The sequence below is a fragment of the Cuculus canorus genome, chromosome 1 (genome assembly GCF_017976375.1).
Source record: "Cuculus canorus isolate bCucCan1 chromosome 1, bCucCan1.pri, whole genome shotgun sequence".
In the NCBI taxonomy this organism is placed as follows: Eukaryota; Metazoa; Chordata; class Aves; order Cuculiformes; family Cuculidae; genus Cuculus; species Cuculus canorus.
This window is the reverse complement of record NC_071401.1, coordinates 130,842,465-130,867,843: the sequence shown is the minus strand read 5'-3', so window position 1 is coordinate 130,867,843 and position 25,379 is coordinate 130,842,465. Positions and strand designations below refer to the sequence as shown.

The window sequence follows — 25,379 nt, the reverse complement described above, 5'->3', positions numbered from 1 at the left end:
GGAAAAGACCAACACCAACCTCACTACAACCTCCTTTCAGGCAGCTGTAGACAGCAATAAGGTCTCCGCTCAGCCTCCGTTTCTCTAGGCTAAACAGCCCCAGTTCCCTCCACCTCTCCTCGTAAGACTTGTTTTCTAGCCACTTCACCAGCTTTGTTGCCATTGTCTGGACACACTTCAGCACGTCAATGTCTTGACCAAACTGAACACAGTGTTCTAGGTGCAGCATCCCTGATGCCAAGTACAGGGGCAGAATCATTTCCCTGGTCCTACTTGCCATGCTGTTTCTGCTACAGGCCAAGATGTCATTTGTCTTTTTGGCCACCTGGGCACACTGCTGGCTCATGTTCAGCCACTGTCAACCAACAACCCCAGGTCCTTCTCTGCCAGGCAGCTTTCCACCCAGTCTTCCCCAACCCTGTAGCGCTGTACAGGGTTGTGTCCCAAGTGTACAACTCTGCATTTGGCCTTGTTGAACCTCATCCCGTTGGCCTCAGCCCATCTGTCCAGCCTGTTCAGATCCCTTTGAAGAGCCTCCCTACCCTCCAGCAGATTGACACTTTCTCCTGGCTTAGGATAATGGAAAGGGTTTTGGTGAGCACTTCCGCCAGCTCCTTCGATACCTTTAGGTGGATAATGTCTTTGAAAACATCAGTCAGAATAAGTTTTGAGTATCAGGCTTCTTCAGTTCATCAAAGCCCGGGTATAAACCTTTGAATTACACAGTGCCCCCACAACCAGAAAAAAAGTTGAGTATAATCTAACTGATCTAAGAAACAAGTATCACAGTAAATTACCAATATCCACAGAGTGTGGTTGATATTTATCTAGGGAATAAACATCTACCTTGAGACTGAATCTCAAATTCCCCCCACTGTACAGAACTGCAAAAAAAGGATTTCAGTTGTAGAAAGAAAAGGGTGGTAATTCTTCAGGTATATATAATCCTAAATTCTAAAATTACCCAGAAAATAAAAAACACATTTATTTTAGTGGTAACAGTCAAACTTGCAGTTAAGTAAAGTATGGAAGATAAAAGCAAGAAAAATAATCATTCAGAACAGAGAATCAGTTGTATATCTCTGGTCCTTTTTTTCTTTCTCATAGAAGTTTAAACCACAGAATTTTTATGAAATCATATCAGTATAACAAATCATTATAATAGACACAGCAAAATACAAATGAATATGGAGTATAAACGGATGTACTTCTATTTTTAATTCAACGAAGCTGTCAGGTCTGGTAAAAAGTGAGAATTCCTCTAGCTAGTCACAGTTCAACTTAACATTTGTAATATTTACTAACGATATACCAAGTACTATAATCTTGTTCTGAGTTTACCTGTTCCATACAGCAGCCTGGCCTGGAATAACTGATATTCAAAAATGTTGCACAGAAACATTAAGAAAAAAAACAAACTATTTCAAAGTCTTGTGGAGTCTGAATAAGATTTGATGGTGTCACTATCATTTTCCAGTTTGAAACATCTTGCTTTCAATAAAACAACTATGCTCACCTTACAAGGTAGTGGTTAAGTTTTTGAAAGCCTGTATACAGTATTTCAACTTTAACTGAAAATACAATGAATATATTTTACAAAGATTATTGATTATTCATATTAGTAACACATAGGGGCAGATTGTATAATAAATGCTAATAAATGTCACCTCTCTTACGTGTACAAGATGTCCAGAAACAGACTGTGGTATGTTTGGTTTTTTTTCTTCGGTTCATTTGTTAATATCGCAGTACATGTATTCCTAAACAGATATCTTATCTAAGATATTCCAAGTCAGCCGTTTTCACATCTTTTCCTTTTCTTTACTCAGTATTTATATTATGCAAAAAAATTATTTTGGTTTGTTTCAGTTTTCTTATACAGAAATTGTGGCAATTCCTTAAAAAGCATGATTTTTTGGTTTTGTCTTATTTTCATCCCAACTTCTTCTATGTTTGTAATGTCAACATTCACAATACACAAAAAACCCACTAGGAACACATATAGGTATGTTCAGATGAATAACAATTATAAGAGCAGGATTAAAAAAATTAAATCCTTTTCAAAAATGTCAAATACTTTCACACAGATTTGTCACATGAACAACAGCTTTTGATTTTTCACTGGAATTTCTGACCACAATCTTGAAGAAAAAATCATCAATGTAAATGCAAATTCCTCTTTTGTAAAAAGAATTCACGCTTCTTTTAAAGAAATTGAATTCTTCCAGGAATACAAAACCAAATGTACATTACTGTTTAGTGTATTATTGTTACAGTGAACTATCACCAAAGTTACAGAAAAGCAGTGACAACATTATTTTTAGTGTTTTGTTCAATCCAAGATTTATTTACTGAAGTAACTGGAAGGAACTTAATTAATCTGTATCAGGTAAAAAATAGGTCCATTGGTGGTTTACACCAGTCTCTATTACCTTATGAGGTCAATAGGCTGAAACTTGTAAAATACTCCATATCTTGCCCATTCTCGATACAGCAACTAAAAAAAAGAAAGATAGAAAGAAAGAAAATTAACTTGAAACAGTGCTCCCATCTGTTTTTACAAACATATTCAGGGAGTCAAAAAAATAAATGCCAAAAAAAAAGCAGTTTCCCATGTTTCAATACAAACTTCCAGGTACATTTATCCGACAGTTATGGAAGACTCCAACCAAGCAAACAATGGGATGATGGTGTAAACAAATCTTTCTCCACATCCTTACCTCCTCCCCATCACATTCGTTAGATAGTGGTATTAAAAGGAATGGCTCAAAAGGAAAAGTAAAATATGCTGTAATCTTGTGGAAATTTTTGGAAATATACTAGAATTAATACTACTTGCAGAGTGAGTCTCATCTATGATGTGACTTCTTTAATGTCTGAAGCCCTACCATGGATAACTATTGACCAGTGTTTCCACATCCAAGGAGAAGTGAACTGAGGTAAGAGTTCAAAATTGTTCAGCTGATATGTAAAAAATGTACCAAGAGCAAATAAATGTGTCAAAACTAGTCTGCTATTCTGCTCAGCTCCTGAGGGTACTATACCCTCTAGAGCCCATGTAGAATCATGGAATCATAGAATGGTTTGGATTGAAATGAACTGTAAAGATCATCCTGTTCCAGTCCCTGTGCCATGGGCAGGGACACCTCCCACTGGATCAGGTTGCTCAAAGTCTCATCCAACCTGGCCTCAAACACCTCCAGGGAAGGGGCATTCACAACCTCCCTGGGCAACCAGTTCTGGTGCCTCACCACCTTCACAGGGAAAAAAAATCTTCCTAATAGCTAATATGTAATCTTTCAGCTTAAAACCACTACCTTTCGTCCTGTCACTACCCTCCCTTTATCAGAATTGCTCCCCACAATTCCTCCACATAATTCCTTAAGGCCTTTTTTAAGAAGTTGAAGGCTGGTGTAAGGTCTCCCTGGAGCCTTCTTTTCTCCAGGTTGAACAATACCAACTCTCTCAGCCTGTCCTCACAGCAGAGGTGCTCCAGTCCTCTGATCGCCTTTGTGGCTTCATCTGGATCTGTCCAAACAGTTTCATATCTTTCTTATGCTGGGGATTCCAGAACTGGGCACAACACTCCAGGTGAGGTCTCATGAGAGCAGAATAGACGAGGTCATCTCTTGGAGCCAGCAGATATTCCACACAGAAGTTCATTCTCAAAATGCAATTTCATCACTACTCTAGTTTTACTAGGAATGACATGATGCCTTATTTTTAAAGGAGCTGACAGCTTACATTTGCTACTGTTTTTCTGGTCTCCCCTTCACTTATTTTTTGAAAGAGATACAAAGAGCATGACACATCTTTTTGGGTAATACAGATTTACAGGTAGTGATGTGGTTAATTTAGTTTCATTTATCATCATGTTCTCATTATTTGTTTATTATTTCTTGATGCACTCCGTACTTGAAGAAATAGTTTTCAATGTGCATGTCGTCTTAGACAGTGTAAACCTGTGAGAGGAATATGAACAACTCCGGTGGTTCTACAGGAAATCTTACTCTTCTGCATGGGACTACCCCATTTTTTATTTTCCTCTAAAGATGATTATGGTGATTTTGGTGATTATATGATTTTATTAGTCATCTAGCAAAAGGTCATGCTGATGTTCTTCTTAGCTTCCTTTGGTCTTCACATAATTCTGGAAAACTTCATTTTTTATTTTTCTTTCTGGATTATTAGTAAGTTCATACACGGTTATAAAATGTCCTGCTATTAATTTAAGTATTTTACCAAATTATTAATCACATAGTAATTTCTATCCAGCAGCTGGCTTTTTTTTTTTTTTCAAAAGAGTGTGAAGTCTTTCACACCATAATTTCCAGTTTCCTTTACGGCTTCTTGCGAAAATGTTTCATAAGTTTCTCTTTTCTTTCTGAAACCTCAGCAAAGTTGTGTCAATCCAGATCACAGCAATAAAAAAGGGAATGAGGAAGACTATCCCAAGTGTCTAGCCTATTGCAGTTGAGTGTATTGTGGTTAATATATCACAGATCTTAAAATTCTTCCTCCTACTCCTGAGTGTTCCTGCTGAATTCCTCCCAATGTAAGAAGTTTCTGTAGAACTACTGCCTTCCTTTGGTTGTCTGTAATCTGTGGGCAAAATTTGCATTTCCAACAGCAAATACACAAACTTGGGTGTCCATGTGCAGCATAGGTACAGAAGTAGGGATTGAGTGCACCCTTAGCAAGTTTGCTGACGCCACCAAGCAGTGTGGAGCAGCTGACACACTGGAGGGAAGGGATGACATCCAGAAAGACCATGACAGGCTTGAGAGGTGAGCCTGTGCTACGCTCATGAAGTTCAACAAGGCCAAGTGCAAGGTCCTGGGTGTGGGATGAGGCAATCTCAATCACAAATACAGGCAGGGTGGAGAAGAGATTGAGAGCAGCCCTGAAGGGAAGAACTTGGGTATGTTGGTGAATGAGAAGTTCAACATGAGCTGGCAATGTGCACTTGCAGTCCAGAAAGCCAATCGTATCCTGGGCTGCACCAAAAGATGTTTGTCCAGGTCTAGGGAAGTGATTCTCCCACTCTACTCTGCTTTCTTGAGACCTCTTCTGGAGTACAGCATTCAGTTCTGGAGTCCTCAGCAAAGGAAGGACATGGATCTGTCGGACCGAGTCCCGAGAAGGGCCACAAAGATGATAAGAGGGCTGGAGCACCTCTGCTATGAGGACAGGCTGAGAGAGTTTGGCTTTACAGCAGGCTGAAGGAGGCCTATGAGAAAGCTGAGGAGGAATTTTTTCAAGGGCATGAAGTGATAGGATGAGGGGGAATGGTTAGATTAGACATTAGGAAGTAATTCTTCATGATGTGGGTGGTGAGGCACTGGCCCAAGTTGCCCAGGGAAGTTGTAGGCACCTCCTACCTGGAGGTGTTCAAGGCCAACCTGGATTAAGCCTTGGGCAGCCTGATCTAGTGGGAGGTGTCTGCCCACGGCAGGGGGGATGGAACTGGATGATCTTTAAGGCCCCTTCCAACACAAACCATTCTATGACTCTATATATACTTCAGTTTCTCCCTTTCTGTGAGCACTAGATGACTATCCCTGGAAATTGTTGTTAATGTAAATTAATGTAAGTGCTGAGTTAATGACTTTAATTCTTCTGTAAATTTTGGATGGGATTAGGCAATAAGTTTTAAAGCTGTTGGGGAGAAAACCATGAATAAAGAATAAAGAAGCACATGTAGAAAAATACAAAACTCGACACATACAGAGGACATTCTGCAGAGAAGTTAAATTAAATATTTGGCTTTTTTTCCTTTAACAGAAAAAAGGAACTCCAAGGATAGTTAAAACCAGCAATTTCCAAACATTAATATATAGCTTTTTTTCAAATTGCATAGCATGTGGAACTCATCAGCTTAGCTGTAGAGTAGATTGCAAACTGTTTAGTACTATCTGCAAAATAAATGCTCATCAAGCACTTTTTCCCTGGTAGATAATAGGGTGTAACACAAAGGAGTTATGTAAGTATGCAAGAGCTGGAGAGGACACTAGTACCAAAATATGTATAGGGGGTTTGCAGCTATCAGTAGCTGCATCTGCAAGATGGTCTGTTTTGACAGCTAGCAGAACACTATGCCATTTTATGAGGCCAACAGCACAATTAAAGTAAGTGTGGAGAAGTTTCAGATACTGTAACGGTAGAGTTTTCTTGATATATTCTGAGATTTTCCCATGAAAATTTTCTACGAAGTCCTCTTCTCCTGCAGTTGCTATGTGAAAGAACTAAATAAATATCAAGTGAGCAATTAAGACTTGGATCTTGCAAACACGTGCCCAACAAAGCATTATTGTTCAGAATATGAGAACTGACTTCCAAAACTTTGAGTGAACAGAGCTATGGCGTGGTATACTCATGAAAGATACAGCATAAACTATCTTTTGCTCATAGATTAGGGAGTAAAACTTATTCTGCTGAAGCAACTGGTAATTCAGCAATGAGATTCAGGGAATGTGGAGTCTTGGCTCTTAGAATCTTGGTCTTACAGAGCATAGTTTTGCAAAATGCTTTGCACTCATGGAAAGAAATATTGAGATCAGGTTTGATTTTCTTTGGCTGCAACAGAAATTGAAGAGGATTGCCCTGGTTGTCATATTGATATTTTCAGATAAATACTTTTTGTTACCAATTCAAAACCACCCCTTGCTATTACCCCAGAGCATTGCCTACAGTTTTATACATTTCCATAATCACACTAATACATGAATCCACTGAAATATACAAAGCAAGAAAGCTAGAGCTATCTAATTCTTAAAACTACTTAAAAATTGTTTTAAATGTAGCTACAGAGTGGAGTTTGAAGAGCAAAAAGAAAGTTCTTTCTAAAATTACAGTTAGTTCAGGAACGGGTTGCTATGTCACTATATCAGACTATAGAATCCCACTGGTTACTCTGATTCCAAAAGCCGTAGCACTGAAGGTGAGTTAAGGAACAAATATTTTCCATTCCCTGGTGTTGCCCACACTAAATCTCAGTCTCAAAGTTGCAATTTTCAAGATTAAGCTTAATCTGGAAGCTGAAATGCGCTGCGTTTCATGATATTTCTTAAATTGAAAGCAATTCTGAGAAGAGTTTTGTAATACAGTTTATTGTATTTTATCAGCTCAATTTAAAATCACTACTTTCTGTAAGTTTATAATAACACTTTCCAGTCTGCTTCTAATATTCTAGGAATGTTGTTGTAGTCTATGACAACAGTGTAAGAGTTTTTCCCAGACAGATAACAAAGTCCTCATCTATTACTCAATGTCCAACCGTTGTAGCAATGAAGGGTTACATGTTACTATTGAGCTAGAAGCTTAAAGAAGACCAAGTCCCTGTTTACTCTCATGGGGAGCTGTTAACACGCTGCTGTGCAATTACTTTCTTAAAAAGTTTTTTTCCTAGAACAGAAATCACACTAAAAGAGGGAAATTCATTTACTCCAATCAACAGTCTTAGGAAAGGAGTGGGTTTCATTGACTGCAGATTTTAAATTCTCATATGATGTGACAAATCTATCGTTTCACTGTGAATTTTCTCCAAGGAAAACCTAAAGAAGGTAAATAAGAATTAACCTTTTATATTATGAACTGGTACATAAGACTTAATTCATTGTGCTGCCTAGACAGGGTCAGTTCGTAATCTTAGGGGCTTATACAACCAACAATTGAAATGGAAGATATAGATAAGTTAAAACAGACAAAATAAAAAGAGGTAGAAGAAAAAAAAAAAGCTAAAAAAATACCCCCCTTGTCTTTAAACCTGATCAGGGCTTTTCAGGAAATTAAACACTGAGACTATTAGATTCAGATAGAAAACAGATGATGTTTTGCATAGAAATTCTGCAGCAGATTCAATGGCTAGGAAGCAAAGACATATGTGAATAATCAGTGAAGTCTTTCTGGAAAGAAGCTTTTATGTTTTTAATGCTTAACACTTCATAACTGAGCCTAATAGGCAGAATAAAAAGAAGGCAGCACAAAATACAGCTAGTAGGGTGAGTATTTTTCCAGACACTAGTCCTTTTAGGCTCTCTTTCCTGCTATTCCACAGTACCCAATCTTCCTCGTCTCTTCTCTAAAAATTTTGTTAATCTTTCAAGTCATTAAACTATGTGGCTGACTCAGAGTTCCTTACTGTCTCACTATTACCACCTACTCAGAAAACATTCTGCAAGTGCAGAGTAGACAATTTCTTCATGAAAAAAAAAGCTCAAAATAACATACAGAAATATACAAGCTTCTTTATAGTTTGTTTTCCAACTTTGTCTCTTGCTTATTAAAGTTCATATACTAAATTCAATTGTATATGGCACATGAAGACATCTAGTGGCTGAATGTTAACACTGTTTATCAAAAACTACAAATAAGATTATGTTTTCAATTTTTAACTAAGCCAGCACTGGAGAAATCAAATTTATTTTTATGAACTATGAGCTCAGTCTTCATTTCAAGTGCTTAAATGATCACAGTTTGTGGCAATTACACTCCTGAGAACTACATGGTGTTTTGCCACATTAATGGCATTTTCCTACCTCTCCCTCGAGCAACAGATGGCACATATCAACACATAATATCACAGATTTAAAAACATTTATGAATCAATTTAGAAGTCACCAATTGGTGAACAAGTACAATTGGATTTCTAGGATACTAAATATTTAAGGCATCCAAACACTCTCTTTTTCTTCATTCCTCCCTTCTCTCCTTTCTCTCCCCACAATTTTCCCTCTTCATTTCCTATCCTATTGTTTGCATATTAAGAAAAAAAAAATGAGCAAACATTAGAGAAGAGTATGGAATTAATCTGTATGGATTACAATAATTAAATGGTTTTGTTCATTTCTAAGAGCAAGCATATGTATTAAAAATATTCTGAATTCACACAGTCTTTGATTATGTATTTTCTTGCACAGACAGTGAGGGATATATTTTCAAAAGTCTTTCCATAGCTAGAAACTTTTTATTTACAAAATAATCGGAAGCAGATTTTCAGAAATTGCTTGTAATTTAATTAAATGCACAATCAAATTAAAAATATAACTATGTTTCTTTCTACTAACAATTGTTCTATAGTATCATCTGGTTATGGAAAGAAAATAATTGTATAGGTTTTTTAGCAACTTTGGTTTCCTGACAGGCTTAAAAAATCTTATATATGTGGAGGAAAACTTGAAGCATTTCAATATGTATAGGTCAAACTATATTCACTGAAATATTTCATAAGAAGACTTTATAAAAGGTCTTGCAAAAAAAAAGAAATAGAGGAAAATAGGTAATGCAAAAATATCTTCATTTGTAAAACTATCTACTGGATAATGCTTTGCAATCGCATTATGGACATTCACATTTATCACATTAAATCTACATGAAATTAATTTTGTAATGTATTTTACCTTTCTTTCATTCATGCCATCATTTTGGCCTTCATATTCACCCTAGAGAAAGAAAATAATTTAATAAGTGTTATGAAAACAGTTCAATAATTCAATAAATGTTTGTTCAGCTTTCCTATATCATTTATACTACTTTTAGGACACAGCCTGAACTTATGTGAGTTTTCATATCAGAACCACACTCTTAGAATATATTTTCATTGTCACGGACAATAAATGTGGATGTCTACGCACTACTCAATGATACCATCAAAGAACTAGATATTTAATAGTATATACGTACATCATGAAGTGGGTACGCTGCCTCATAAACATTGTTTGCTATTAATGTGCCAATACCTAAAAGAAAAAAAAAACAGATGGTCAACAGCTAGGCACAGAAAAGATTATAACAGATTTCATTTCATGACATTACAAAGGGGAGTGAACTGTATTATTGAAAATATTCACAATCATGTCAAGATGAGCATACACCAACACACAAGTACCTGGCTGTGGAAACAATGTTTTCATAGGAAGGCTCATTTCCTTAGAATGCTTTTTCTTGAGTGAACTAGTATGGTACAAAGACTGCTCTGATGACTTTCTCATCCTGATAGTAAAAAGGCATGTAACTGAGGAGGAAAACATCTGACAAGCCCTTCTTGAGCTTGACAGTGATCAGAACCATAGATATCCACAACACACCCAAACAATAAAAAGAAACACTGTCATAAAATTTTGTGATAGAAGAAAACCTTCCTCTCTTTCGATGAATATTTAATCAGGTGTCATATTCACTGAAACAAGCACTGGGTTTTCTACCCTTCCTCATAACAATACATAAGGCCATCCTTCTGAGTCTGGAACAGTGCTCGTTTGTCTGCAGTAGTTAAACCAGTTTTTTCTCACCCATGTTTATGCTGAGAAGGTAGATGCTCTGGGACAAAACTGCAGAATCCTAAAGACCACAAGCAAGAAATCTGATAAAAAGTACAGGAAGATACAGGGACAAGGCACTATCACAGGTGAAAATAATTATTCTATAAGATGACAACTAGAGCTAAGATTAGTAGTTTACTCCAGACCTCTTCGCTTTCAGTGTCCACTAAAAAAGTAAACAGCTAGCCTGTCTTTAAGGATGAAAAAGATCCAGTAGTCAAATCACACAGATATCATTCTGAAATGTTTTGGAAAAAACCCTCTGATCAGAGACACCATTAAATTTCTCCCTTGATACAAAGACAGACATCCTCACCACTACATGCATTAGTAGAATCTTCAGATTTTATTAATTCAGGAAATCTTCAGATTTCGATAATGTTAAGACTTCTTCTACAAGCATTCCATGTTTGGAAAGCTTACAATGTTTCACAATTATGCTAGGAAAAAATATGCCTTTGCTGTATAATGACATAGAAGATTCAGATGTAAAAATCAATAAGCAAACCTGTTTGAAGTATTGCTATTTTCCACCTATCATGTTATGAAGAATACGCTTCTGAAAACCAAAGCCTGCTATAACTACTTCCAAAATCATTATCATACCTGTAGAGCTAAATAAGCAATGGAATCTTAAAAAAACCCAAAGCAACAACAACTAAAACAAACAAACAAAAAAAAAACAAAAAAAAAAAAAAAACAAAACCGCCCAAACCCAACAGAATAAAATGATGATATTTAAGGATATATTTTAAACCACTCATAATAAGTGGTTTTAAGTCCTAAGATTCGTGACATGGAAACCTGAGAATCTTGGGAATCATAGGACGACTAGGAGAGGATCTCAGAAACTGAAATTATTTGTGAATCTATGTCAAACCTGATGCATAATAATGTTTGGCTGTGGGCCAGAAAGATGGGGCAGACAGGAGGGTTAAAGCATTTGCGACATGTCAAATCAGATCCTGTGCTGACCTGAGCTTGAAGTGGATCACCTTAGAGTAGAAAAGCCTGAAAAATCACTACTAGTTCTTTGATCCCCAATGATGGCTTTTATTACATTATAAACAAGAACAAGCTACTAAAACAGAGAAAACTTTAAGTAAGAGGCAAAGAAATCTCATTGGTAAAGTGCTTAGTGATCCCGCTACACTTCAGGTTTCTTGTTTTATATACCTTACGCTGCCTTATCTCTAAAATCCTACACTCTAGGAACATCTACTTTCTTGGCCTACACAGCTCCCAGGGAAAGTATGATCTCCTAAGTCACCGGGAGGGTTCCCTGTATGCCAGCTGGAGCAACCCAGTGAAGTGTTCCTCTCTACTGCCACAACATTGTATTTGAGCAGATCAAAACATAGAACACCACAGAGCAAACACCAAACAAAACAGAGCAGGTGAATAATATTTTAGAAATGAAGAATGCCCGACATTTTCTCAATCATCTTTTCATTTTGTAAAAGGAAACAGTATATTAAATTTAAATGTTTGTACTGGGAAAAGCCAAATATTTTTGGTTGAAAAAGAGAAAGCATTTTGGTTTGGGTTTTTATTTTCATATAATTTTAAAAAAATAAAAGCATCTCTATTTCAGTGAAAAATAAATTCATCTGTTTTCCACTCCAGCTGCTGTACCAAAGAAGTCTGTTACTGCAGCTTAACTCCAAAAAGTTACACCAAGACTGTGCAGGAATCTATTGCTACTGCATACTTATTCTTTGGAAGTGTTATCCTAGAACATTGTGGTCTGCTTATAAACGGTCAGGCTTACAGAGGGACTTCCAGGAAATGCACCAGACAAGGAGCACTATCACGTCTTCACTACTGGGGAGATAAGTGTCATGATATCACAACAGATTAAAAAAGAAAACAGTAGAGAAAAAGAGAACCTGTATTTGTTCTGAACCTCAAGAAAAAAAAAGCTCCAAATTTTTCAGTTACCCCAAAGGTATAACACAGTATCTTCAAACCATATATTTCACTACGCAGTCAGGGACATAATTTTTAAATCTGCAGTGATAAAAATAACCTGGAAAGATGTATTAGTCTACTGAAATGCAAGAAAAACCTTCTCCCTGAAGAAATAATGCAACATATTGTAATTGACAACTGAGTTTTCAAAAGCAGATCATGTAACAATCAATCCCAATTTTATAACAACTCACAAAACGCAAATTATGTGCTAGATCCTACATCTGTAGAAATTAAAAGCAAGCTCCCACTAACTTGTCCTATCCAAACCCTAGACTAGAAAATCTGATTTTATTCCTCCTAAAAATTATTCGTTTCAATCTCTGTTTTTTTGTGAAAATATGCCAGCATATTTTTGTGCTCTCAGAGAAAAAAAAAACATAACATTCTGTGAGACAGTGAAACAATTCCTTTCAAATCAACATCTATGATTGTCTTCTATCTTTCTGGCCAATGGCATCTTGTCTTGTATCAGAAACGGCATGACCAGCAGGTCCAGGGAGGTTATTCTCCCTCTGTACTCGGCACTGGTGAGACCGCACCTTGAGTACTTTGTTCAGCTCTGGGCCCCTCACCACAAGAAGGATGTTGAGGCTCTGGAGCGTGTCCAGAGAAGAGCAACGAAGCTGGAGGGGGGGCTGGAGAACAAGTCGTATGAGGAGGGGCTGAGAGAGCTGGGGCTGTTTAGCCTGGAGAGGAGGAGGCTGAGGGGAGACCTTATTACTCTCTACAACTACCTGAAAGCAGGTTGTGGAGAGGAGGGAGCTGGCCTCTCCAAGTGACTGAGGACAGGACAAGGGGGAATGGCCTGAAGCTCTGCCAGGGGAGGTTCAGGCTGGATATCAGAAAAAAATTCTTCACAGAAAGAGTCATCAGGCACTGGAACAGGCTGCCCAGGGAGGTGGTTGAGTCACCTTCCCTGGAGGTGTTTAAGGAAGGGTTTGATGAAGTGCTTAGGGATATGGTTTAAGGGAGTGTTAGGAATGGTTGTACTCGGTGATCCAGTGGTTCCTTTCCAACCTGGTGATTCTATGATTCTTACCCATGCTGTTTCTGGCCTTTGCAGATGTGCGCTTCAAGATTTCACGTACCTGTGGAAAAAAAACAGTGGTATAACACACAGTTAGAGGCTTCTGTAGATTTTAGTTGCATGAATATTTAAATGATGTTTCACTCATATATAAATGCATGACCTAAGGCCATTAATTAACTCTTAAGAACACTATGGCAAGTAGAGAATTATCTGTCTTATTATTTGTAGGCAAAGTCCTGTTGTGTTACTTCCTTATAAAACTATATGAAATATTAGGACTTCAGGTAGAATGACAATTTTACACTAAAGAAATCACAATAAAATCTGATTTTGTAAAAAAAAAAAAAAGTTCAGCTTTCACATTTAGATGTATAACATCAAGATGCATATAGAGTAATCAGTAAATATGCTGTACCTATGAAACCCAACTGTGTATGGATGAATATAGTGTGTTAGGGAGGAGCTGGATGTGTATACGTAAAGAGAAATCTCACCAACTTACTGGAGACCTAGCAGGATCTTGATCTTAAGTCACCACCCCTAGGGGTATTTAAATGACTGGTAGATGAGGTACTTAGATTTTAGTGGCAGATAGATACGGTTGGACTTGATGATCTGAGAGGTCTTTTCCAACCTGGTGGTTCTATGATTCTATGATCTCAGGAATGTGATACAAGGTTTCTCATCAAAGACTGCTGGATCTGGGAAGTTTCTATGGGATTGCAGAGGAGGTCTTTTTATGGAATAAAAACTAGTTAAAGATTAGGAAGCAGTTCTTAGTAACAACTTTGAACAACGGAGAGGACTCAGTAGCAGTGTTCCCTTACATAGCATCACCTGCTCCTGGACCACTAAGCATCTCCAGAGTGGTATTTCTTACATGCTTATGACTTAGTATTTTGAATGAACAGAGTAATGCATCATCTGATGAAGTTAGCAAAGTAGTCACCAGCACTCACTTGTAAAGCAAATCCCATTCAGCACACAAGTCAGTGATATGTTTACTTACTATTCGGCTGCGGGTAGCATTGTCAAAAAACGTGTCTTTGTCTTTAATGTTATACCTAAAACATTAGGAGAAGAAAGAAAAATCAGTTATGTTTTCAGACGTGTTAGTAAGAAGCATGATAACATATAAGATTCTGATTTAGAATTAATTCAGAAACCACTGCAAGTAAGAAAAACAGATGTTTGAAGGAATTTCAGCTTAAATAATACAGCCTAATAGACTGTGCTATTTAAGACCTAGTCATTCAAAGCTCTATCTGGATTGCAATGATGACAGGCATAAAAATGTAAAAATATGAACTAACATAAAATGTCTTTCAGGTAAGGTAAGCTTGTCTATTGTTTACACAAAATGCTCTTTTAATCTTTTCCTTATAACATACCCTCAACACCGTAACATTCTGAGGTTATGTTATTAGGTTTCTACTAGCCTAATGCAGATGTTCATTACTCTTTTCCAGGTTACTAACCAGTCAACATTTCACTTGCATTTAAATAAACTTTCCACTGGAATTATGAATTCATTTAAACCTTAAAATCATCATAAGTGAAATTAGCTTCCCACTTTATTCCACTCAATCAACTTGTCTTGCATTCAATATTAATTAAAGTTGTTGGGCCAATAAATGATATGGTGGGTCATTATTTTTATTACTGAATTTTATTTATCAGACGTAATTACAAGCAGATACCCATGAGGGAAAATGGAGTGTTTAATGTCAAAATGGGCCTCAAAGTATCATTTTCAGAGAAAGGGCAAGTGTCAAGAATTCCTTATCTGCATATTATTAGCCAAGTTTGAATTACTATAATAAATCTATCAAGAGGAAAATATTATGGAATTTCTATGAGCTCTTTTTTTTTTTTTTTCGAAACAGACAGTAATATTGTTAACCAAAAAATCAGGAATTTGTTGGTAGGATTTTTACAGTTCAAACTAAGAACATAAATGTTTTATTTGTTGCAGTGCCTTATGCAGCAGAAAAAAAATAAAACACCAGCAGAAAGTCTCTAAAACTTTGATTTCTGTTAATCCACTGAAACTGGATGCAGTGCCAATGCACATTTATTTACCTTAGATCTACTTGGCCTTCAATAAATTCAGTTTTATGCAGACATATGCTCTTATGATGTGGAAATATTATTCAGGAATACTCTGACAAATTTCTTATTTCCTCAACATTTCCAGAAATACTCAATGAATTTCTGAATTTTCATTAAAATACTGGTAGAAAAATGACAACACTAAAAAGATAAGCTACAGCTTTCTTCATTGCTCATCACAATATAAAGTACTCACAAATATATTTTCTCTCTGGAAAAGGGGTAAGACAGACTTTTCATGTTTGTATCTCCTTGTTGTGGCACCTGAGGTTGCAGAGGTTCAGTCAATTTGCACCACATTTCATTTAACTTTTTGAGTATTCCCCCTTCTTCTGTGATTTCATACAGCTGAGAAGATAAAGCATTGTGCATTAGCAAGTCACTTCCAAAAATTCACTAAAATGAAATAAACCATAAAACTTGCTATACGTGTATGCTTAAATCTGCAACCAAAATAAGCAACATCTCTGAAGATATATTCCCATATAAGAGCAAGTACCTGAAACCACAGGGTTTCATTTCCAAGAAGTTCTTGTCTTTCACAAGTTACTCCCAGAAGAAAACTCAGTGCGGAACTGTTAATAAAAGAAACACCCTTACCAACTAAACTAGGAGCAGCAGAGTAATTATTTTGAATTTCTGTCTGGTAATAGAAGGAGCAGACAAAATTGGAAGAGCCTTTACTTGCTCCCAATTATACTGCTTCAGCAGGATATGTTATTGCTGGATAATACTTGCTAGGAGGGTCTGACAGCACATGAATACATGTCACTGTAAGTAAGTATATCAGGCTCACGGCTATGTGGCAGTTTGAAGTGCAAGGATAGCTTTTGCTGTTTCAGATTAATATGAAGTGCTAGGGAGCTGCTCAGAAATATGAAGGTATTTCTTTCTGACAAACAGAAAATCTTCCCAAACATAAGTTTATGTCCTTCTCATAGGCCATGCCTTCCAGCCCTTCCATCAGCATTATTGCCCTTCTCTACCTTTACTTCCTTCTTAAATTGTGGGGCCCAGAACTGCATGCAGTACTTAAGTTGAAGTCTTGCCAACACAAAATACAGTGGGATAATCTCCTCTGTTGACCAGCTGGTTATGCTGTGTTTGATGCACGCCAGGATGCAATTTGCCCCCCATGGCTACCAGGGCACGCTGCTGACTCACACCGAGCCTGCTATCAACCAGCACCCCTAGATTCCTTTCTGCAGTGCTTCTAACAAGCCACTCCACCAGGCAGAATACTTGTGCCTGGTATTACTCTGCCCTAGGTTCTGAATCCAGTACTTGTTCTTGTTAAATTTCATGCCATTAATCATTGCCCAATGCTCCAATCTATTTAGATCCCTCCCATAAGAGAGTCATCAGCACCTCTCAGTTTAGTATCATCAGCAAACTTGCTAGTGATGCATTACACTTCTGCATCCAGATCATTGATAAATATGTTGACTAGAACTCTCCATACACTTGATCCCTTAGGAATATTGCTGATGACTGGTCATCAGCCAAATGCAGATCCATTCATACAACACTTTGAGCTCTTCCATTCTGCCAGTTCTTCACCCAATGCACCATGTACCCACTTATCTCACAGCTGGACAAATTGTCCAGGATATTGTGTGGGAAAGTATCTAAAGCTTTAATAAAATCCAGGAAAAAATATGTGTACAGCCTTCCTATCATTTACTAGGCAGGAAACCTTACTATAGAAGTATTTAAAATTAGTTAGACAGGACTTTCCCTTTGTGAAACCATATTGACTGTGCCTGATGATGTTATTGTGCTTTAAATGCCTTTCAATAACAGACAGTATGATCTTCTCCATAATTATTCCAGACTAACAGTTCTGTGTTTTCTGGGTCCTCTTTCATGCCCTTCTTTTATATTGGAATAGCATGGACTAGTTTCCAGTCAGTGGTGACCTTCCCAGACTTACAACACCTTTAGTAGATGATGGAAAGGGGTCCTGCTGTAACAGCTGCTAAGTCCTTCAGTATTCTGCGATGAATCCCATCAGGCTCCATTGATTTGTGAACATTCAACTGATACAGAGAATTCCTTACAAATTCAGTGTCAATGAATGGCAAGACAGTGTTCCTGCAGTTGTGGTTCTCTGACTCAGAGGACCAGGCAATTGAAGGTCTTTCATCAATATTAAAGATGAAGGCAAAAAAAAAAAAGCATTGAATGCTTTTGAATGCTCCACTTTTTCTTTATTCCTGTTTGTCAGATGACCATCTGCAACAAAAATTAGCCCAATATCTTCCTTAGACCTCCTTTTGCTATTAACGTACTTTTAAAAGCTTGCATGTTGTCTGAAACAACACTGGCCAGTTTAAACACTAGCTGAGCTTTGGCCTCTCATGTCTTCTCACTCACTACGCAAACCTCAGCTTGTGACTTTCCTACAAAGTCTGACCTTGCTTCCAGAGACGGTACAACTTCTCTTTCCTGTTGAACTGTACAAGGAATTCCCTATTCAGCCAAGCTGGTCTTCTAACTGGCATTGCCTGCTCTTTTGCTTTAAAAGGATGGTTTTTAAAAACTGACCAGCAGTCATGGACACCTTACCCCTCAAAAGCAGATTTCCAGGGAACATTCCTAACTAGCTCCATGAGCAGCTTAAAGTCTACTCTCTGGAAATATGGAGTAAAACCCCTCTGTTTAGGTTTTTTCTCATTACACTGAAAATTTTAAACTCAATCATTTTCTTCTACACACAAAAATAAATTACAAGTATAAACCCAAATACTGATTTCATAACTGTCTAATCAATGACTGCATGTTCATTTACTCGTCAAATATTCGCCACACTATTCAATAAGTGCTTGTTATATGGCAATCTCCTTAAACACAAAGTGTGCACAGATATTATCAGTTCATTGCAATCTGTTGCTTTAAAGGAAAGAGTGCTATAATAATTGTATAATATATGAGTTAAATGAAGAAATTTGTCAATAAATATTAGATGTTGCCCTAAGTGATTCTGTGTCTTTAGGGCCTCATAATACACTATGAGCTTTTTCTCCTATTCAGAGGAGAGAAGGGGATGCAGAACTGCTCATGAATTATTAGAAAGGGCCTACACATTCATCAACATGCCAGAAAGGAGAGAGGTACTGTAACTGTCCAAATCATAGTAATTTTCAAAGATTGATTAGAAGTAACTGGACTTATTTTTTGTTTTCCCTCCGGGAGGCAAACACAAAACGGTGAGAGTACGTAGGAATGGCTTGGCCAAGATTCTGACAGTGACAGATTGTAACACCATGAGAAGTGAACAACACTGAAGCTTTTGCTGGGTAAAGACAATTAATTTGAAAGAAAAAAAAAAACCAACAACAAAACCCTTAAAAGCCCCAAAATAAACCCCTACCAAAAACCGAAAACTAAAATAAAAATACTCCACAAAAAAAACCCAAAACCAAACAACCTTGTGGAAGAATGTAAAACCAGTCTGTCCTATAATTCTTATGACAATGCAATGCAATAAGTATTGTTAGTGCAGTTGATGAGGATCACGAACTGAAAGCACAGGATAGTTCCACTGACTTCAGTGGTTAGCTATCATCATGTTCAACTATTGCAAGACCATAAATTTTCAGATCTGCTACTCAGAATTTATTATGTTTGCCAGCAACTCTGCAGAAAGCAGACTGTAAAGACTACAAAAAACATAGTTAGCCAAAGTTTTAACGACAGTAGGCAAGACTGATTTCACTAAGTCATTGATACTGCCAAAACAAACTCTCTCAGGAACCCCAAACTTAGAAGAAATCTTAATCTATATCATATTCCATACTCCACCACATCTTTGAGGAAAGTTCCTTGAGAAAAGTCAAAACAGCTACTGCCTTCTTAGCCTTCAAATCCCTTCTTAGAATGCACCTCTGTCATCACTCTTTTGAAAGCAGAGTTGCCAGCTGCCATTGTGGCCTTTGAAAACCCCTTTCAAAATCCCATCTTAAACATGACTCCAGACTAAATCATCTCAAAATAATTAGTAATGTGAAACAATAAGCCTGACAGTTCATTTGCTCCAGTTTTGAAATAAAATAACTCCTTGGCTTCTATACATTTAACTACTGCTCTGATCCCCCCTCCTCCAGTCATAGAACTAGTTGATAAAAGATGGAAGATACTTACCTTCTTAGTGGGCATTTTTATTTTTAGGAGTTCTGCTTCTCGACTAAGTACTTGCCAAGGTGCATGTATACGTACAAAACTCAATCCTTGGCTCTTATTCTGAAACATAAAATAGTGAAAACAATGTATTTCAATATTATTGAAAAGAATGCAGTAATAATTTTTCAGGATTTCAATTCCAACTAAATCATGCAACTGAAGGCAATCACAATGAATAACAAGCTTTTGTTACAACCGGGCTTAAATGTGACCTTTTCTTTAGAATCTTCTAATGCTCTAAAATTCATTAATCTACTCCCTGCAGTGCAGCTGTATGTGCACTATGAAGCCTATGGGAGCCTATGGTTCTAGATTTTAGAATTATGCGAACTAGGAAGCCTCAAGCTACAGTTTCCACGTGCAGGTACTTCGTAAATCATTTGACTTCATTAGAGAGCATTTCATAAATCTGAACCAATAGAACCAAAAGAAAAAATATTCATCCTTCTCTGGGCAGGCTTTGCTTTAGGTTCTCATTTTCAGTTTTGCCAAACCAGTTGCAGGACTCTTCATCAGACTAGTAGAGCCTTACAAGGCATCAGGCCCAATATTTACTGCCCTAAATATATACAGTTGAAGTAGCAACCCTGAAAAAAGAAATAGAATTTAACTTTTCATGAGAGATATGATTCCAATCTTTATGTAAATAACTGGTTATGCTGTGCAGAGGCAGCAGGGTCCACAAGAGAGCCTCTGCACAGCCAGTTTGTAGTGATCTAGGCTGTTGAGAGGGTGTTGTTCCCGTAACACAACTGAGCTACACAAATGTATTCTAAGATCAGAAAGCAATAACCCTGAAAAAAAGCGTGAAGACAGAATGTAGGCATGTTGATACACATTTTTCCTCAATTCATACAAATAAATTATATTAGTAATGATATAGATGAATGCTTACTGTGGCAATAAAGAGAGCAAAAGTTGGGAGGGAGATTAAAAAGAGGATATGAGGACGTATATTGGGAAGGAGATGAAATTGGGCAGCAGGAGGATGCTTGAAAGACGTGTAGATCCAGGAAAGAATATTGAGATTAATGATCTTTGTGTAGCTGTGTGCAGTTTGTTGCTAGGGTGTACTATCACTTCACATTTGCCCACACATATGTGTCAGGATCAGAACAGTCCTTCCCCTTCAAGTGAAGCACAAACCTGTTATTTGCACTCCCTTATATGTCCTGAAATTCATAAGCGAGGCAAGAGTACTGAGGCAAGGTGTCCAAGCTGGGTTACATGTTAAGTTTAAATGCAGAACTCAGGGGCCTCACCTTTGAGTAGTCTGGTTTATGCACGAAGAGTTACATAAGTATAGAAAAAGCATGTGAGTGCTCATAGCTTAATGCCAGTATAATCAACAAGCAATATAACTGTACAAAGTTAGGAAATATCCATAGAAACAGCATCTTCCATTGGAAATTGACTCCAAGAAAGTTCTCTTTCTCAAAAGCTTTAAATTAAGAAAAATTTTAAGCAAACAGTATCAGTCACAGCCTAAATGTGTGTCTAAATCTAAAAGCCTGCTGTTGTACATTTAACTCAGAAAAGCCTCTCCATTTAGTCATGATTTATGATTTTTTTTTCTGGTTTTGCATGGAAGTCATATCAATTTTCAAGTAAAACTGTATGATATCGCATTGGTACAAGCATTTTAGAAGTAGTATTAAATACTTTCAAATGATTACAACTTCATGCAAGCACCAAATATTCATTTCCTGAGTGTTTCATAATGTTTCCTGATTGTGGAAAAAAAAAAAAGGATAGAGGAAAATCCTACCATTCATATTGCAATCATTTTGCTCTTATTTCCCTTGGACCTGCAACATGATCTACAAACATCACTACATCACTTTCAGCTAGCATTTCTTCAGTGGACAGAATTTTTTTTATGAATCAGAATGAAAGGCAGAACCTCTCTCATCAGCCTAATGAGGAAGTCAGCTTTAAGACAAGGAAATAAAAATCTACTGGGCATGAGCAAATGTTCTGGCAATCATTTGCAGAAAAATTATTAATATAATCGTAGAATCATAGAATGGGTTGCTTTGGAAGGGAACTGAAAGATCATCTAGACCCACCTCTGCTGCCATAGAGACATTTCCTACTGGATCAGGTTGTTCAAAGCCTCACCCAACCTGCCCTTGGACACCTTCAGGAATGGGGCATACACAACTTCTCTGATCAATCTCTTAGTAACAGATGAGATGTTAAATTTCAGTGGATGAAGATGAGGAGGCTTCTTCTCAGCTTCTGGCTAAAATCAGGCATGACTACTGTCTGAGTAACTGTATTCTACATTGGCAAGAGAAGAGACAGTCTGATCTAATTGGTTTTTTTCCAACTCACGGTTATATGACCACACAGATTCCAAATAAAATCAGCCAGATAATTTGAGAGAAAAGACCAGATGAAGAAAATGACCTCTGTATATTTGAACAATAATATGTTGCAATGTTGCATTGTTCACAAAGTGTTATCAGATGCTGAGTAATCAGAGCTTTAAAAATTTTTAAAAGCCTTAAAAATCACCCCACAACAGGAAACTGATTGTTTCAATAAAGACTAATGCGAAGTAGTAATAGACTAACACAGCAGTTGATTCCTGTTGCACCATAAACAAAAAGTGCAGAAAAATAGACTGCTGAATATTTAGCTTGGGGTTACTAGAACCATGTTTCCCTCATCTTCCTGTATTTTCCTAATATTAAAATTATTCAGAGAAATATAAAATAAATTTTAGATCATCAATCTCATATCACATCACAAAGGATAAACCATCCACCTGGTTTTCTATCAAAATACCAAAATTAAAATCAGTACTAGCTATTCCATTCCTAAGACTCTTTTCCCCACTTTTCAAGCCTTCACCTGCAGTAGTTCCAGCTGTCTGTTTGCATGCCCTTTTAGTTACCATCATTATGACAACTGGCAAAGATTTATTCAACTAACCTATTCCCAGAGTGCTATTGCAAATATTACCATAAGTTAGAGCTTGTTTTTCTCATAACCAGAGTGGATTTACAACTGTCCTAGAGACATGCGCTAAATGGTGTCATTTGGTTAACCACCTGAAATGATCAAGGTACATGTGTTTGTGAATACAATGTTAATATTTGCTCTAACAAAATGCTGCGAGTGTTCTCTTTTGAATGCTCACAAACACCATTGCTTACTCATGTACCCTAGATGTACGACTAAAGCTAACATGTTGTGCTGACTAATGTTATTTTTGTCTGAGCATTCACTTGTTATTTAATGCAAGCACCCGTATCAAGTCCTTTTTCTTTTACAACTGATGTCCCACAGGGCTTTATTCTTGGCCCTGCCTTGTTCTGTCTATACCATAGCACTCCCTGATTACATTACTCAAATGGCTAAGTATTGCTATGCAGATGACAAGCAGATTTGTTTCTCTCGTGACCCTTTTTTTTATCAAATCTATATTCCATATTACAGAGTTCTTGAATTAAGTTGCAAGAGTGGAAGTTTCTCAATAAGTTATTACATGCAAGTCATATTTATATCTTGGCTTCTCTTCTGTTTTGTAAAGTACAAATTTACATTTGTCATTCAACTCAGGTTTCTGCAAAAGTCAGATATCAAGGGAGAAGTTCGTCATTCTAAAGTTAGTGACATATCTGTATTTCTCATACACTTTGACTATTACTGTTGTCCAATTGAAACATGGAATATTTTTGAACAACAATAACACAATTACCATGTTTTTATTGATATCTTCCAGTTCACAGTTTCTCAGTTCCAGCCCTTCCAGGGACAGGCCACAGATAAGGGTATGTGCCATGAAGCATTCTCTATGGCAAAAGGAGTTTGTGAAGAAGTCCTGTCGCTCTGTAAGTGCACAGTGTGTAGAAGGTGAAGTACTGCATATTCAGCTCAAAGATTTCTCATAGTGCAATCATTTTATCAGGCCAGTTAGACTACCACCTTTCCTCATTCTGACAACCCATTTGTCATGTTTTAGACATATTACTGCAAGACGAAGTGTTCTCAACAGTTTATTTAGACACCTCTAATATGACTTAAAAAACATGATGCTAAAGTCATCACACTTGTCAGTCACAGTCAAGAAAAAATGGGCAAAAAGAATTATTACATTCTGGACATATTTTGTGGTTAGCATATCGCTCCTAGTAACTCTGCAAATACAAAATACATTGCTGAATGTTATGTTTTAATAAGTCTTTCTCAATATGTCCTTATCATGAAATCAGTCATCGCTCACCTTCTGTTAAAGGAATATAGTTATATATAAAATGTATATATTAAGGAAAATCAGTTATTTTTAAAAACCTGTCCAAAGAAATAGATTTCTGCTGTGTATCTTAGTAGGAAGAACAGAAAAACACTGAGGGGTAGAAAGAAGCTGAATAGAGATAAGTAACTAGGGGAGTACAAGGGAACTGCTAATTTTATTATTTTTTAAAAATATATACATAGAAATTTGTAAGACAAAAATTATAAACATGAAGCTTGCAAACTTCATTCTTAAAATGATAAATGACCTGGGCCTTAAACATTTTATCTTTCTGTGATTGTTGAATAGAAAAATGCCAGACATATACAGACAGTAAGTTTCTAGTGACTTCCATTAATATAATCAGACAGCTCTTGCTGATATTGGTAATACCAGCCACAGCAGTAAAGCAAAAATAAGCATTTGTAAGGGTAAATGTATAGGGGAGACAGGTCTCAGTAGCTCAGTAAAAGTAATCATCTTCCCATTTATTCCATCACTAAATGGGTTGGTCACATCTGCAAATGCAATTGTTCAAAATTAAGATCTTCTCCTGACACCAGCCCTGGAAATTGAGGCAAATAACAATGTGATCTTAAAGTGCAAATAAAACACAATTTTGTGTTACTATCAGGGAAAAAGTGATACAAAAGCCAAGCCAAATACTCAGTTGTTTGCCCCCTGCATGGCTAGTACGTGACACAGCATTGCCAGATTCAGACAATGACTGTCAAAGCATCTGGTTTGTGCCAAATGTACTGAATCCCTGTCTGTACAAGGATTGATGCTTTACTAATCTTAATGTTTTGTATCCAAGAAACAAAAGCAGTTTTTCATGAGGCATACATACCAAGGTGTACATTAGTTACATTATAAAAAAGGAAGAGCTGGGCACTAGTCCAGGTGAGACGTCAAGACCCAGAATGAGCAATTCCCTACTCATGTTGTCTGTATGACTTAAGGCAAGTAATTTAATTCTTAATATCACTGATGAAATGAAAATAATGGAGATTTCTTCTATCAAAAGATGTTTGTGAAGATAAATATGTTACAGATTGAGAGTTACTCAAATAACATAGCAAACAAATAAGAGTGTATGGTTACAGACAGTAGGCGTATTACGTATCTTCTAATTTTCACAATTTCCTTAAAAAACTGTAGTACATCCACCTTTTGCCAAATTCCCTTTTCTATTTTCATTATTTCTCCATGGTACAGATTTATCTTACTGTAGATCTTACTGGCTGCATAGTCCCTAACATAAAGGGATCCTCATTAACGACTACAGATTCTCTTGCAACAATATTACAAATAATTAGCAGCAGTCCCCAACAGCACCAAGAAGTCACCCCATTCCTGACAGAAAACCAGTCACACATAGAATGAGCGTAAAGATGCAAAACACAGGCTTGTTCACTGACGGCAAAGGTAAACTCCATCTAGTTCACAGAGTCAGGTTTATTTTTAGCTGTTCAACAATACGCAAAGCAGACATGCTCAAGTCTGAATCTCAGAC

General features: G+C 36.9%; 1 protein-coding gene across 1 annotated transcript in view; it reads right to left on the bottom strand.

Annotated features, from left to right (window-relative positions):
* Positions 1-25,379, bottom strand: part of ANO2 (anoctamin 2) — a 184,715-nt gene that overhangs the window by 126,758 nt on the left and 32,578 nt on the right. The window contains exons 4-10 of the mRNA XM_054056456.1: positions 19,579-19,677; positions 15,632-15,783; positions 14,333-14,387; positions 13,333-13,381; positions 9,682-9,737; positions 9,399-9,440; positions 2,433-2,497 (exon numbers count right to left, since the gene is read on the bottom strand). Coding sequence (XP_053912431.1) covers positions 2,433-2,497; positions 9,399-9,440; positions 9,682-9,737; positions 13,333-13,381; positions 14,333-14,387; positions 15,632-15,783; positions 19,579-19,677 — 518 coding nt within the window. The remainder of the gene's footprint in view (positions 1-2,432; positions 2,498-9,398; positions 9,441-9,681; positions 9,738-13,332; positions 13,382-14,332; positions 14,388-15,631; positions 15,784-19,578; positions 19,678-25,379) is intronic.